Source organism: Mus pahari, chromosome 17 (assembly GCF_900095145.1).
Source record: "Mus pahari chromosome 17, PAHARI_EIJ_v1.1, whole genome shotgun sequence".
Taxonomy (NCBI): Eukaryota; Metazoa; Chordata; class Mammalia; order Rodentia; family Muridae; genus Mus; species Mus pahari.
This window is the reverse complement of record NC_034606.1, coordinates 49,139,831-49,155,728: the sequence shown is the minus strand read 5'-3', so window position 1 is coordinate 49,155,728 and position 15,898 is coordinate 49,139,831. Positions and strand designations below refer to the sequence as shown.

Below are 15,898 nucleotides of genomic sequence, written 5' to 3'. Positions count from 1 at the left end.
ACTGATAAAACATGTGTCGATCATAGACATTGTGTGATGAGATTTGACAAGTGCATACGCACCATCTCATTCTCTTATATTTTGTATATTTGGCATTTCAAGCCCAAGGAAAAGTTATTTACTTATTTAAATTACATGCATTTAAGCCAGCTAATTTAAATAAATTTAAATAACATTTCTCACTTAAATCTCTATTTATTCAGCCATTAACCTATGTATGTAAGTGTGTATGTATCTAAATATCTATCTGTCTCTTTAATGTGTGTGTGTGTATATATATATATATATATATATATATATATATATATATATGTGTGTGTGTGTGTGTGCGCACACGCATGCACACATGTGTGTGTGGTATGTGGTATGTGGTGTATGTGGTATGTGTGTATGTGTGCATGTATGTATTGTGTTTGTGTGTGTGGTATGTGTGCATGTGTGTATGTGTGGCATGTGTGTGTGAGTGTGTACATATGTGTAGTGTGTGTTTGTGTGTGTAGTATTTGGAGGTCAGAGGACAACTGGAGGGATCCATTCTCTCCAACCACATTGGTTCTGGGTATAAAAATCAGGTCACATCTTTACATCTTGCCAGCCCTACCTTAAGGTTTTTGATAGTACAGGGAAATAGGAGGATATACCTCATAACAATGTAAGTGAAGCTGGATTGCTGTGTGCTAGGCAGCGGGGGCCGAGCTTCGGAGTTCAGCACCGTGGACAGCGACACGGCGCTGTACCTCTCGGTCAGCAGCTCGCAGAGCACAGAGGTCCCTTCTAAGCACCTCTAATTATTGCAGGCTTACTACACCTACAGCGGGTTCTCAGCGCTCTGCGGTCACCCCAAGAGTCTTGCATCTCTTTCCGTTTCATTACGCTTTCTTTTCTCACATCTGTACAGTGTTTGGATAAAATGCTTGCATGGGGTTTGTCTGAAGGACTTTTTTTTTTTTTTTTTTTTTTACATAAATGTTACCCAAACCTTAGATGCTTGTCCAAGTAGGTGTAAATAGAATGGACTTTGGTTCAGTGGCCACATCTACCCAAAATCCACTAAACTAACTTCTTAGCTCCACTGGTTTTTGTTTGTTTGTTGAATATTCCTAGGAATATCTTTGTTGAGGGAGGGTTCCTTTACATTTTTATTCTGAAAAAAAAAAAAAAAAAACATTGAAAAATTTACTGCCATTGCAGAAGGCAGGATCCCTGTCCTCCAGCGATGCCCACCCTCTACCTGGGAGTTCGTTAGAGTAGCACTATGTCAGAATCAAAAGCGGGCATTGAGGTGAATATCTCAGAGTCAGGGAATCAAAGTATCCTCAAGAGCAGGCGAGGAGGGTGGGAGGAGAGGGGGGCTCTGGGGTGGGAAGTGACCAGAAGTCCAGGCACGCAGGCAGCGTGTAGGAGGAACCAGGCAACCCCTCTAATCCTGTCAGAGGCTGAGCCAGGAGGGCCTGGTGTTCAAGGCCAGCACTGCCCAAGTCAACACCCTTTAACTTCTGTCTGCGGACTCTGGTTCTGTTTGAACTGTGCGTGGAATCACGTGGGACCAGTTGTCTCGTGTGCCTGGGCTTCTTCACTCCACACTGAGATGGCAGCTTATCAGTGATTGTCATGTGTTCGGGTTAGCTTTTGTCAACTTGACACAAACTAGAGTTATTTGGAAAGAAGGAACCTCAACTGAAGAAAAAAAATATATACCTCCAATCCTACTGACCTGAAGACAAGGCTGTGGGGCATTTTATACATAAGTACACTGTAGCTGACTTCAAACACACCAGAAGATGGTCTGGGACCTGTAAGCTGAAATAAACCCTTTCCTGCCCATGCTGATTTGGGCCAGGCATTCAACACAGTAATAAAAAGGCAAATCAGGGAGCTGGAGCAATGGCTCAGTGGTTAAGAACACTGGCTGCTCTTCCTGAGGACCTGGGTGTGACTCCTAGCATCCACAAAGGGGTTCCGGACTGTCTGTAACTCCAGCTCCAGGGGATATCCTCTCTCCTCCTGGATACCAGGTGTACAGAATATGTCCAGTCAAAACACCCATGCAGGTAAGTACAGTAAATAAATAAATAAATAAATAAATAAATAAATAAATAAATAAATAAATAAATACAAACGGGAGCAGACTAGGGCATTCGTCATGCATGAGAAATAAATTCTCCACCCCTCTGTGGCAGGATTCTGCTCAGTGGGGACACTGCTAACACCTCAGATGCCTCCAGCATTTGCCCACTGCGTTGAAACCACGTGAAGCCGTGACTGACACAGCCAAGATGCTTTCTTTAAAATTAAAAAAAAAAAAAAAAAAAGAAAAAAGAAAAGAAAAAAAAAGCAACACGTTTTACATTTATTTCGTGTGTGGTTGGTATGCAAATTGGTTAGTATGCAAGTTGATGTGTTTGTGAAGGTCAAAGGTAAGTTTGTAGGAGTACTCCCCTTTCACTATGTGGGTTCCAGGCATGAAACTTAGCTTGTCAGGCGTGGCAGCCAGCGCTTTCCCCGCAGAACCATCTTGCCAGCTCCAGGATGCCTTCTTAGCGCCATGAATTCCAGTCTTTATGTTCTCTTCTTACTCAGCGGGGCTCTTCCTTGCCTCCTCCTCTTCACTTCTCAGGGACTGCACCTGAAACAATGTAACTGGGGCCCAGTGCCCCTTTGTGTCACCCCAACTGCTTCCCAGGATGCCCTCCAGTGTGGAAAACCAGCAGGTCCCATACCCCCTTCTCTGCACCCAGACAGGTCTGCGCATCTCCCGTGCTAGCGAGCAAAAGAGCCAATTTTCTCTGCCCCACCCTAAGGCTCGCATGTATCCTAAGTCAAATGCACTATGTAGCTGAGGCTAGCCTTGAACTCTTGATCTTTTTGTCTCCACTCTCCAGTTGCTAGGATCACAAGCGTGCGCAAGCCCAACTTTTGTTTGTCTGTTTTCCTTTTCTCCAGTGCTGGGGACCTGACCCCAGGGCTTCATGAGAGGGAGGAGCTCTATTCCTAAGGGGTTTCCCAGACCCTTGGGTTCTTGTTAGCTGCTTTCCCCAGATGTGGCTCCTGGAAATAGGATTCCCATTGTCAAGGAGGATGGGACCTGGGCAGGTGGCAGGCGCCACCTGGAGGGTCCTCTCTGCTTGGGGGTTTCCTGAGGGTGCATCTCTGCTGGGGTCCCCTCTACCTGGGGTGTGGGGGGGTCCTCTTTGCCTGGGGAGCGGGGATGTCCACTCTTGGGTTCCTCTCTGCCGAGGGTCTTCTCGGCATGGGAGTTTTCTTTCTGGAGGAGGGGGATCGCCTCAGTTTGGGGTGTCCTCAGGGAGGGGACCTCTTGTCAGCCTGGAGATTTCTCTGCCAAGCGTCTGGTCTCTGCCTGGAAGGGCCCACTCTGGGGTTTCTATCTGCAAGGGGACTCCTCTGCTGGTGGTCTTCTCTGCTTGTGGGGTGGGGGGTGGGAGTCCTCTCTGCCTAGAGGTTTTCTGTCTTGGGCTTCTTTTCTTGGGGCCTCTCTGCCGGGGTTCTTCCTGGGGGAATCCGCTCTGGCACCTGACTGCAGGCTCTCTAAGCGCTGCCTTTGTCAGCCGCGCTCTGATGCGGGCTTTTCCATGTCTGGCATCAGAAGCTTCTGGAGGTGCGGCTTCCCGGACCCCGAGGCTCGCCTTGGGTCTGCGCAGACGCCTCCTTTTTTGCTCTAGGGTGTGGGGAACCCTGACCTGGCACGCATGACTGACAGGCAGCGGTACGGACCGGACGCACCTTTGCGGCAGGCGCGGGGCCTCAGCCACCAACGTCACGGGGCGCGGCGTGCGTGGGTGCGGCCATGACGTCATGCCCGCGGAGCCCCGCGCCGGCGCCGTGACGTCACGCCCTGGAGCTGCGGGCCGGGCCGGGCGGCGGCATGGCGGAGAGCGAAGCGGAGACCCCGGGCACCCCGGGCGAGTTCGAGAGCAAGTACTTCGAGTTCCATGGCGTGCGGTTGCCGCCCTTCTGCCGCGGGAAGATGGAGGATATCGCCGACTTCCCCGTGCGGCCCAGCGACGTGTGGATCGTCACCTACCCCAAGTCAGGTGAGCCGGGAACCCCACGCCGTACCGGTCGCTCGCTCAGCTGTGTGACCTTGGGCAGGTCGCTCAGCCTCTCTGTGCCCTAGTCCTGTCCGGCTCCCCGTGTGGTGAGGGCAGCCGGGGGCAGCGGGCGCGCCTCCAGTGTGGGCTCTGTGGGGGGATGGGACCGCCCTCCGCTGCCCCTGTATCCTGTTTACAGGCCGACTGTCACCAGGGGGGACCTGGGCACCTGGGTCCCCAGCAGCCGTGTAAGGTAGAGCTTCTAGGCAGAGGATCAGAGAGGGGAGGAGGCTTGTCCAAGGTCACACAGCTGGGTTGCGATCTGAGCCACTCAGCTCTCCAGGCCTGGTGTAGAGATGGCTGTGTGGTGCTTTTTCTGGGGTCTGTAGGACGAGCTTAGCCGGTTCTCCTGTTCGTTCGCTGCCCCGTAGGTAGTCCTTGTGACCAGTCCTGCAGGCTCAGGGTAGTTGAGAAGGTGGCTGTACATCACCCTGCGGTATCCAAGCAGGCGGTTACAGGAGAAAATATAAGCAGGGCATCTCCCAGGGTGGAGTCCGGGTTCCCAGGGCAGCTGCTCTTCATCCTAACAGAGAGTGGTGGGTGCTCTCGGGGAAGGAGTGGGGGTGCAAAGGTCCTGGGATCAAGTCCAGGTGTAGGCACTGACCCACCACTGGACATACAGCCAGCTGGGCTGTCCTGAAGAGGCATGTCAGGAGACAAGCCAGGCTGACTGAGGCTGCAACCACGCCACAACCTCATCCCAGCCCTGGGTCCCGGCTGGCTTTAGCTAAGGTTGCCTTTCGGAGAACTCTCTATGTGCTGGTCATCCCACTGGGTGCTCCACATCTGGGTTAGTGACTGTACTTGGAGTCGTCTCTTTTGGTTTAGTGCTTGGGATGAACCCAGGGCCTTGTGGCCCTATAGCTCATGTATGTCCTGCCTCTCAGCCGGGTGCCCAGCCTCAGGGTGGATACTTAAGGAGGCATCGTGGTTGTTCTGTCCTCGCCGCAAAGGGTATGAATGTGCCCATGGGTAAAGGAAAATTCTAGTTCCCTCTCTAGACCCTGGGAATTGTGGGAGACTTGGTTTTCAGAGCCCTTAGGACCAGGGGGTGTGGCTGGGATTGTACTGGAGGTCCTGGAGGAGAGGGTCAGATCCTGGGTTGCTTAGGAAGGGGCTGGGAGGGATACCTGAGGGAGTAGCCAGGCTGGAGGCCCAGCTGTGAACGGGGAGGGCTGGCGAGTGTTAGGGCTGGCGAGTGTTAGACAAACCCTGTGCAGGAGCCTGATGATTTCTGGGGAGCTCCCTGAACACTGCAGAGAGGAGTCGGATGAGAAACATCCATGTGCGCATGCGTCATGCGTGCGTACATGCGTGCATTCATGCGTGCATGAATATTTTGAGACAGAGTCTCTCTGTGTACCCCAGGCTGGCTTTGAATTTCCAGTCTTCCTGCTTCAGCCTTCCCAGTGTTGTGGTGTGTGGTGTGTACTATCACACTCACCCCGCAGGATACCAGTTTTTTTGTTGCTCGAGATAGGGGTTTTTTTTTTGTTTTTTTTTTGTCTCAGGTAGCACAGACTGGTATTGAACTTGCTGTGTAGCAGAGGCTAGCCTTGAACTTGCAATCCTCCTGTCTCAGCCTCTCAAATGCTGGCGTTACAGGAGTCCTCCACCACCACCCTTGGCTGGATGCTGGTTTTCTGGGCAACAGATGTGTCCTGTGTGTAGCATGTACCAAGTGAGGAGAGAAGAACGGTGTAAAAGCATCAACTTCTTCCCCAGCAATGAGACCCCCGTGGTGCTTCAGAGATCCCAACTCTGCCCTCCGCATCACATCCTGGGAGCCGCCTTCCTGAATGGGACAGTCCTATGGCTTGGTGTTTCTTGATGGATGCCCCTGCCACTCCCTGTCCTTCCCTCCTCAAGGCCACCATGCTAGAGCACTGATGAACCAGGAGCCACCTACAGGCTCTGTGCTGGCTCAGCTCCTCAACCTTGCCCATGACGTTTGAGTAGGGTAGATTGGGAGTCCCACAGCACAGGTCGGGGCTGTGGTTCTCGTAGTCAGCCGTGTGGCAGGTTCCCTGGGCTCTGCTGGGAGGAAAGCTTTCTTTTCAGAAGTCAGGTGACCAGCCTCTGGGTCACTCTGGGGTCAGTGCCTTGGCACCAACATTGCTGCTGCGGGTGCCAAATGCTGTGCCCAGGGCATTGGGGTCACTCACCTCACCTCCCAGAGAGAAGCCACTGTCAGGGTTGAGCCTGGCTGCCCCTAGCTCTCCTGGCACTTCCTGGATCCACTGACCTCCAGGACTGAGAGCCTGGACTGGGCCCAGCATTGATCAGGCAGGGGAGTGGTCTCAGTTGGGAGAGGGAAAGAACCAAAACTAGAGAAAGACAGACTCTGTGGCCTTCTGCCCAGTCTGCAGGGCCCTTGGAGAGACAGGGTGGACATATCTCAGGTTCTTTGCCTCTGGGAGAGAGGTGGGAATCACTGGTAATTCCCCAACCCTGTCCCAGTGCTCAGGGGTTTGTGTGTGTGTGTGTGTGTGTGTGTGTGTGTGTGTGTGTTATTGTTGCTGTTATTTTAACACAAGCCTCCTTAAGGGAGGAGCTGGCCAGGAGTAAGGCCAGGCACCTCCATGCATCAAGGAGCCATCCACCTCAGTGTCAGGGGCCCCTAATGGCTGAAAGGCATTGTCTACTGGAAGAAGGCAGATGGCAGGGACGTAAGTTTGATCCTAGTTAGAGGACAGCTTCCAGTCCATCTAAGCTGGACTTGGAGCCAGCTCGTGTGTCTGCAGGGTGTCCAGGCTTGCTCCAGGCGGGTATAGCCAAGCCCATCGCCACCTACTCCCATCTCCTGGCTTTGGGATGAACAGCCCAGCCTGGGAAGGCCATTACAGTGGTAGACATATAGAGAACAGCCAGAAGTCTGCGTTGGCCACGGCGGGTCACATGGTTTTACCAGAGTGACAACAGAATTGCTGAGTGGCTGAGTTGCACCCGGGTGTCCTCTGTGCCCTCATGAGGTCCCTTGGTGTCCCCACTTATCCTTAGCTCTTCCTTCAGGGATATCTGCCCAGTGTTTTCTAGTGCATGCTCTTTTAGGGGTGCGTGCGTCACCACACGGGGTTCTGTACTCAGCTAATGGGCTGCAAGGTGTCGTCTGCACCAGTGGGCAGCAGTGATACCCTCCACCCGAGTGAGTGTGCACTCAAGAGCTGCAGGCCCTGGAGATTGGCACTGTGGGGAAACTGAGGCCCAGAGGAGTGATGTCATTCCTTAGTTCCTAGAGTCACTGGAGGATCAGGCTGGGCATCCCGGTGAGCTTTCTCTTGTCTTGATAAAATACCCTTTGAGCAAAGCAACTTGGAGGGGGAAAGGGTTTATTCAGCTTACGATTTCTGGTCCCAATCTATCATTGCGAGAAGTCAGGATAGGAATCTGAGACAGGAGCCTGCCTGCAGAAACCATGGAGGAACACTAAATGCTGGCTCACCTTGGCTCATGCTTTTTAGCTAGTTTTGTTAACACAGCCCAGGACCACCTGCCTAGGGATGGTGCTGCCCACAGTGGGCGGGGCAGGAACACCCCCCCTCCCCCCATCAAGACCATTCTTCATAGACACACCTACAGGCCAGTGTGAGCTGGGTGGTCCCTGGATTGAGACTTCCTGGGATGCCTGTGGGCTGTATCGAGTTAACAACTGAAGCAAACCAGGATGACTGTGGACTGGGTTCCAGGTTCTTGGGGTTTCTGTAGTGTGGCAAGGTGGTGTTGCCCGAATAGAAGGGGCAAGTTAACACTTGGTGACTGGAGCCGCTACTTCCTCTTGGACCCAGTGCAGGTTTTGTTAGCAGTTGAGTCAGCAGAGGTGTACCCTGAGAGGCGAGGTTCCCAGTTCCACCTGTCCTTGACAGGATGCTCTACGGCAGAGTGGCTCCGCTGCTCAACGCTGGGCATGCCAAGGTCGTGTACTGGGAAGCGGCGGCCTGCGACACCGGCACACCAGCGGCACTTTCAGACTCTTAAGATCCTGGACTGGGTTTCTGTGCCCAGCCCCGCTGCTGGTCCTGCATTCATGGTGGAGATATTTGAGGTCTGAGGAAGGCAAGAGGAGAGAGCCAGTGAGGAGGGAGCACGGGTGAGGGGCAGCATCCCTCTGAGAGGGAGGGAGGTTCCAGGGAGACAGCTGTGTAGGGTGCTTCAGGGTCAGGTCGCCAGGTGGGACTGCTGATCTGAGTGGCAGGAGCATGTCCCCAAGAAATGCAGTGATTTCCGGGTTTAATTTCAGTTATTCACAGCCAAACTTGTCTGAGAACATTTCCACAGAGCAAGGAAGAACTGAGACTCCCTTCCCCTCTCCTTCCCTCCCTTTCTCTGTCCTTTCCATCCTTCTGAGACAAGGTTCTCCAACACACACATAAATCGCACACATGTGCACGCACGCACACACACCTGGAACATGTACATACACATACACAAAGCATCTTGAGAGAGAGGAACCATATTTATATATTTACATAACTTTTATTACAGCATGTAGTTATGGCTTTTCTCTCTCTCTCTCTCTCTCTCTCTCTCTCTCTCTCTCTCTCTCTCTCTCTCTCTCTTTCCTCAGGGTTTCTCTGTGTAGCCCTGGCTACCCTAGAATTCATTCTGTAGACCAGGCTGTCCTTGAACTCAGACATCCACCTACCTCTGCCTCCCAAGTACTGGAATTAAAGGGATTCACAACCACACTGATTGGACAAGTTACTCTTAATCTCTTCCTGTACTTGAACTTTATCATAATTGTGTATGTATTAGAAAAAAAGCATAATTTGTAGAGCTCAGTGCTTACAGCTTAGGGAGCCTGCTGGGGCTTTGAATGCATCCCCGTGGGCAAGGGTGTCTATTGTAGACTGAGCTGGGGATGCCCAGGTCTCTCATCATACAGCGAGTGTTTGTTAGACCTGAATTAATGACTATAGAAAACTAGACACAGGAAAACCAAGGCATTGTATGAAACAGGACACACAATTACTTCATGATTGTACTGGCTGGTTTTGTGTGTCAGCTTGACACAGGTTGGAGCTATTACAGAGAAAGGAGCATCTCCTGAGGAAATGCCTCCATGAGATCCAGCTGTAAGGCATTTTCTCAATTAGTGATCAAGAGTGGAATGCCCCTTGTGGGTGGTGCCGTCCCTGGGCTGGTAGTCTTGGGTTCTATAAGAAAGCAAGCTGAGCAAGCCAGGGGAAGCAAGCCAGTAAGTAACATCCCTCCATGGCCTCTGCATCAGCTCCTGCTTCCTGACCTGCTTGAGTTCCAGTTCTAACTTCCTTTGGTGATGAACAGCAATATGGAGGTATAAGCTGAATAAATCCTTTCCTCCCCAACTTGCTTCTTGGTCATGTTTGTGCAGGAATAGAAACCCTGACTAAGACAAATTGGTACCGGCATAGTGTGGTATTCCTGTGACAACCTGAAAATGTTTTGAGGAGGACTGTGGAAGGACTTTGGAACTTTGGGCTAGAAGATCCACTCGGTGTTAAGAGCTCTGTGGGATGTCGTGTAGGAGCTTGGAAGATAAAGTTGTTGAGAAGAGTGCAGAAGATGGAGGCCTGGCTTGTGAAATTCAGAGGGAAGATTAAAGACTCTTTTCAGGGCTGTTGCTATTTTGATTGTGAAGATTCTGTNGTTCTGGTTAGCTGGGGCTGAAGAATCAGCTGTGATTAACAAGATACCAGAACTACTAAAGCAAAACCTTTGCATTACTGGGACTCTTGATGCTGGTTAGCTGGAGCTAAGAAATTAGCGGTGATTAAGAAGAGACCAGCATCACTGAGGTGAAATCTTCTGGGAAGTGTTTTCTGAGAGCACAAAGAGGTTGTATTCCAAAGATAGCCAAGGTTGTACCTTGTGCTGAGGCTGGACTTGGTAATGCGTAAGAGTCTCTCAGGTGGTACTGGTTTTGAAGGCATGAAGGGGTCATGAAGAGCAGCTGAGGCTTGGCACTGTGAGAGGCCATGGAAGGCCATTGGTGAAGGTGCAGCCTCAGTTGCAGTTGATGACCCAGAACTGAAGGGGTCGTGAAAATGAGTTGAGGCTTGGCACCATGAAGAGAGCCTATGAGAGGCTACTGGTGAAGCCTAGTTGCAGCAAGACAGCAGTGTTTTGGAGATGCCAGTACCATGAGATGACCACCAAGAACAGCAGCAGTGAGGTACAGGCAGCTGGAACCTAGAAGATAAGCTGGGTGCTACAAAGGGCAGAGCTGGAGAAGTGACTCAAGCCCTTGGAGGAGCCCAGAAAACCATGTGTGGATCCCAGACATTGGATGGTTAGAGTTTGATTTTGCTTTTGATTGTGACTGTACCCTGATATGTTTCCCTCTTGAAGTAATAAACTACTTTAGTGGAGCCCTCAGTTAAGAGACTTTGAATTGTAAAAAGATTTTGAATTTTAAAAGAGATTGGATATTTAAAAGGGATTGAAACTTTAATAGGTAAGAATTTTAAAGACTGTGGGACTTTTAAAGTTATTTAGATCTTGGAGATGAGTAAGAAAGTAAGGGTTGAGGCTTACTAGTGATGTGTTTGTGTGTCATGTTGACAAGGGATCAGTTCTACTTACTGGGTTTGTGTGTCAACTTGACTCAAGCTGGAGTTATCACAGAGAAAGGAGCCTCCCTTGAGGAAATGCCTCCATGAGATCCAGCTGTAAGGCATTTTCTCAATTAGTGATCAAGAGTGGGAGGGCCCATTGTGGTGTCATCCCTGGGCTGGTAGTCTTGGGTTCTATAAGAAAGCAAGCTGAGCAAGCTAGGGGAAGCAAGCCAGTGATTAACATCCCTCCATGGCCTCTGCATCAGCTCCTGCTTCCTGACCTGCTTGAGTTCCACTCCTGACTTCCTTTGGTGATGAACAGCAATGTGGAAGTGTAAGCCGAATAAACCCTTTCCTCCCCAACTTGCTTCTTGGACATGATGTTTGTGCAGGAATAGAAACTCTAAGACAATGATGTACTGTACATGGAGTAGGTAGGTGTACATATGTCTGTCTGTCCGTCTGTCTGTCCCTAAGAAGTATAGTACTCCTCTCTTGCCTTAAGCACATGTTTAGTTCCACATTGTACTGTGGTTTTCTGGGAGGAGGGGATGTGTTGAGGTCCTGTGTGAAGATCAGTAGATCATTTAAGATAACACAGGATGTGAATGATAACACATTACCTGGAGGTTGAGCCAGCCGAGCCTTGGCCCCTGGGAGTAAGGTTTGGGGAGGAGACGGGATTTTCTTTCCTACATTCCTCTGTACTTAGGTTGGTTAAACTCAATAGCACTGTGACTTTGGTGAACGATATCAATGAAAATTAAAGGGCCCATCCCCAGGAACCTGGGGGTGCTGGGCCCTGCTCCCATTAGCATCTCGTCTCCAGAATTCCGGGATGATTTTGCTGGTCTCCTTGAGTGTGTTGACAGGCTGCAGGTCCCCAGATTCCTGGGCAGGTCCACTCCTGAATTCCAGGATCTTCCATACATCTCGACTTAGGACTCAGGTCAAAGTGTCCTGTCAGCCACCACCAGGGCATTGGTACTTTGTCACTCAAGCTTTGGCTCTGTCAGCGAAGTGATCTGTGCATGGCATTGGTCCACCAGTGCACAGAGCCAATGGAGAGTCTGGCTGCTTTCCCAGCTGACAGCTGTCTCCCCTGTAGGTTGTGTGTGCTGGGGTGCAGCAGGCTGGTAGCTCAGGGGCTCCTTCCTCCAGGAGGCCACGACTTTTGTCTATTTCGAGATGTCCCAGCATGACGGTGGCCACCACAGCAGCACGAAGGCCTATAGGGACTTCCCTGCTGCCCTTGTTCCCAAGTTCTTGTGTGGGTTTGGCTCCAGCCCCTGGCCCTGCTCTTTCCAGCTCTGATGTGGTCTTAACTGCCACTCTGCACTTGGTGACCCACTGAGAGAGAGGTACCTCTACACCCTGCTCCGGAGGCCCAGGGTTGATGTCTGGAGGAGCCACACAGGATCTTATCCAGGAGCTATCCCACCCATCCTGTTAGCCTGTTGTGGGCTTCGATATAAGGTCCTTAGGCAAGGATGTGCGTAGCCGGAGGGCGTGCCCACAATCTGCATACTCGGGAATTATCAGCCACTGAGCAGCCTTGACCCAAGCCGGTCACCTGCTGGCTCTCCCTGTGTCTTCTGCAGAAGGAAGGGTTTGCTTGCTTCATTTAAAAAATGTAAGAGCTTTACTTATTCTTAGAGGCTTTCATACGTGTATAAAGCACGTTTTGGTCATATCTGTCCTCTGTTTCCCCCTCCAGACTCTTCTGGGTCCTTCAGTGCCTCCCCCTCCGAACTTCACAACAATCCATGGAGGCTCGTTAGTGCTGCCTGTGTGCACAGGGGTGGCTGGTAGCTGCTCTGGCTCTGGTGGTTGCTGTCCCCAGCATGAATGTGTAAGGGTGGACTTGCAGATGGAGGAGGGTTTGAAGTACAGTTCAGGTCTGTTTGGGACATGTGGGCTGAAGGCAGGATAGAGTCTGTTAAAAATAGATCATGAAGATGGACCGGGATAGACTCATTTCAGGGCCTTTCTTAGACGCTAGCTGAACCTGAGTGGGCAGTACGCACCAGGAGTGGCAGGCAAGCTGGTCTCGCCAGGGCCTTGGCACTTTCTGACCTTCCAGCCTCATTTGTAAGTGTGTCTGTGTGTGTGTGTGTGTGTGTGTACATGTGTGTGTGAGACCTTCCTCTTCCAGCTATGGCCTAGAACCTTCCCAGTGTGACTTGTGTTGATGGCCATGTCCTCACTGGTGACTTCTTTCCTGGTGCCTGAGCTTCCTCCTGTCTGTCCTGCACAGCTCAGTGTGAGCTGTGTCCAGATGGCAAGCCCTTGGCCACCAAAAAACATCTTGGCTTTCTGGCGATAGCTAAGATCTGGCCTCGGGTGTGTGGCTTCTGGGCAGTTGGCACAGCAGGAATAGCATGAAAGACAGAGCAGCAGGCCTTTGCTTGATGGGTGACAGTTGGTAAGTAGGTGGAGGGAGAAGGCAGGGAGAAGGGGCTTTTACAGAGGAGCAGCAAGGAGTAAGGGGGAAAGGTCTCTCTGACTCTGTTTCTGTCTGTCTGTCTCTCTCTTACACACACACATACACACACAGTTAAAGCTTTGTAAAATCTTGCTTTTTACTAAAAAAAAAGTTGTTGTTTTTTTGTTTGTTTGTTTGTTTTAAAGATAGGATCTTGCTCTATAACTCAGGGTACCTTCCAACTCAATTCTCCTGCCTCAGTCTCCTGTCTCCTCAGTGTTGGATTATAGGGGTATGTGAATGTGTGTGTGTGTGTGTGTGTATGTGTCTAGACATGGTTTGAGTTCTCACTTTTATGAAGTGCAAAGACCCCTGGAGATAGATGGGCAGTGTGATTGGCTTCCAGGCTATATTACCTTGAAATCCTGCCGGGCATGCTTACTGAGAGAGGTGTGCGGGCCTCTCAGGAAGTAGTTTAGCCATGGAGACAGTATCACTGCAGGTAGGAAAGCTCAGGTTTGGTCACACCTGTGGTGGGCGTCAGGGTTTGCTGAGGTGATGAAGGTGAGGTGTGAACAGCTTTTGAAGGTGTGGATTGCTGAGGTGTTGGAGAGCGGCTGTGGACGAGACTCCATCTCTACTGGCCTGGTGGGATGTGTGCATTACCCACAAGGCCTGGCCTATGGTAGGTGTGTCTGCGTGGTTGGGAAGGCCAGAGGAGAAGGACCAGCTATAGGAACCAAAGCTCAAAGAGAAAGGAATGTGTTCACCTCTCTTCTTTGAGTTCCTGGGAAAGCCTAGCTTTCTGGGAAGTACCTGCTCCCATGCCTTGGGAACTGGAGGGCACAGGGGCTGGAGAACTGCAGACATGCCTGCCTGCCTCTCTCGTCTCTTTGCTGACTGTAGCTTGGCTGACCTGCCTGGCCCTGAGGCCCTAGCTCAGACTGTGTGCTCCCCACAGTGCCCAGGCATCCTGCACGGGATTAGAAAGCAGTGGTGGGAGTTCAGTGAGGGTCTGGATGGAGGTGTGTGCCCTGAGTGTCCGAGGGCTTCTGAGAAGGCAGGCTGTGAGGGTGGAGATGCTGTAACCACCTGAGAGGCTGAGTTCCTGAGGAGGGAAGCTAAGCCTGAACCTGGGTGCCTGAAAAAGGGGAAGTTTGTGGAAGTAACTGAGGTTGGAGACAGTGGGATCCGATCTGAGGGGAATGATGGTCCCCAAATCCAGCAGGGGACCCATCCGTGTCATGCTGCTTTGGGAAGACGTGGGTTTATTCACAGGTCCTTAGCCCCTGTGCCACTATGCCCAGGTCCCCTGTTGGGTCCCTCTCTGTATCACATCGCTCCTGTGTGGGCTCAGCTCTGGCCTTGGCCATCCCCTGCTGTCTTGTGGAGCAGGCTGTGTAGCGCAGGCTGCTGCAGGCAGAAGTGGTTTGTGTCTCTTTGTGAGCACAACTTCCACACGCCTCCCAGGAGGGGCAGTGAGAGACCTGAGACCCTGCTCCTCATTATGCCTCCGAGTGAGTGACCACTTCGTGTGGCCTCCGTCACCCCAGCTCCTTTCACAAAGGAATAGCCAGAGTTGCACCAAGGTCCTGGGTCCTCCCCACCTTGGGTGTTTCGTGTCTGTCCTTCCTTGTCATGGGTGTCCCATCGCGTGACCACCGGTGTTTTCAGGCAAAAAAAAAAAAAAAAAAAACTAAAAAAAATTTAAAAAAAAAAAAAAAAAAAAGAGTGACAAAGCCAGCAGGAATGATCTGGAACATTCCTCTTGGCTTGTTTCCCTCGAGGAACATGGGCGGCATGTGTGCTTAGCTTAGTAGACCCTGAGCAGATGAAGGAATCAGTTGGAAGTTGAGGTCGCACCCCTGCCCTCCGAGCTTGGTCACTCCTGTATCCAGTGGAAAGTTCAGCTCTTGGGAGCCTCAGTTGAACTTGGTCCCCACCACAGTCTGTGGGTGGCAGGCACATCCTGCTGGTTTTCCCAGAAGTGAATGCTGAAGTAAGCTTCAGGCTGGTCACTGGCAGCTGTGATGGGCTCAGACCTCATGTCCAGCCTAGGCCTCTCTCTTGGTTCCTCTTCAGGCTCCTCTTGCTCCCTGAGCTCTGTGCCCACTTCTCAGGCAGCAGGAAGTTCCGTTGTCTGTGGGACTGGCTCAGTGGCTCCTCTGAGCACCCTTCCTTGCTTCTCTCCCCAGGTACAAGCTTGCTGCAAGAGGTGGTCTACTTGGTGAGCCAGGGCGCCGACCCTGATGAGATCGGCCTGATGAACATCGACGAGCAGCTGCCGGTGCTGGAGTACCCACAGCCAGGGCTGGACATCATCAGGGTACTTGTGTGACCCCCCCCCTTCCTTCATAGTTACACCTGCTCAGTAGCGGTGGCTTCTCAAGAGGCTCCTGAGGGCTCATGGGACAACCGAGGGCCTCCAGGCAGTTCCAGCCAGCCAGGAGGAAGGGATTGACAAGTCTGAGTTTTTGACTGTGACCTTGAGACCAGCTGGGTACAGGTGACTGATGGCAGCGGCAGGAAGTTTATGAGGTGGAGAGGAAATAAATCCATGTGTTTGGTTATGGCCTGGGGGACCACCGGGGATGAAGCAGGTCCTGCTCCTTTCCTCGTCTGTCAAGGGGAGCCGGGAATAAAATGTTTGAATAAAATCTTTGGTATCAAGAATGAGATTAGTGGCCAGGCAGTGGTGGTGCACGCCTTTAATCCCAGCACTTAGGAGGCAGAGGCAAGCGGATTTCTGAGTTCGAGGCCAGCCTGGTCTACAGAGTGAGTTCCAGGACAGCCAGGGCTATACAGAGAAACCCTGTCTCGAAAAACCAAAA

The 15,898-nt window shown here is 51.6% G+C and overlaps 1 protein-coding gene across 1 annotated transcript in view; it reads left to right on the top strand.

The window, feature by feature from the left end:
- The first annotated feature begins 3,727 nt into the window (after positions 1 to 3,727).
- The window catches only part of Sult4a1 (sulfotransferase family 4A member 1), a 28,353-nt gene continuing 16,182 nt past the window's right edge, over positions 3,728 to 15,898 (top strand). The window contains exons 1-2 of the mRNA XM_021216805.1: positions 3,728 to 4,052; positions 15,263 to 15,393. Coding sequence (XP_021072464.1) covers positions 3,884 to 4,052; positions 15,263 to 15,393 — 300 coding nt within the window. The 5' untranslated portion in view covers positions 3,728 to 3,883. The remainder of the gene's footprint in view (positions 4,053 to 15,262; positions 15,394 to 15,898) is intronic.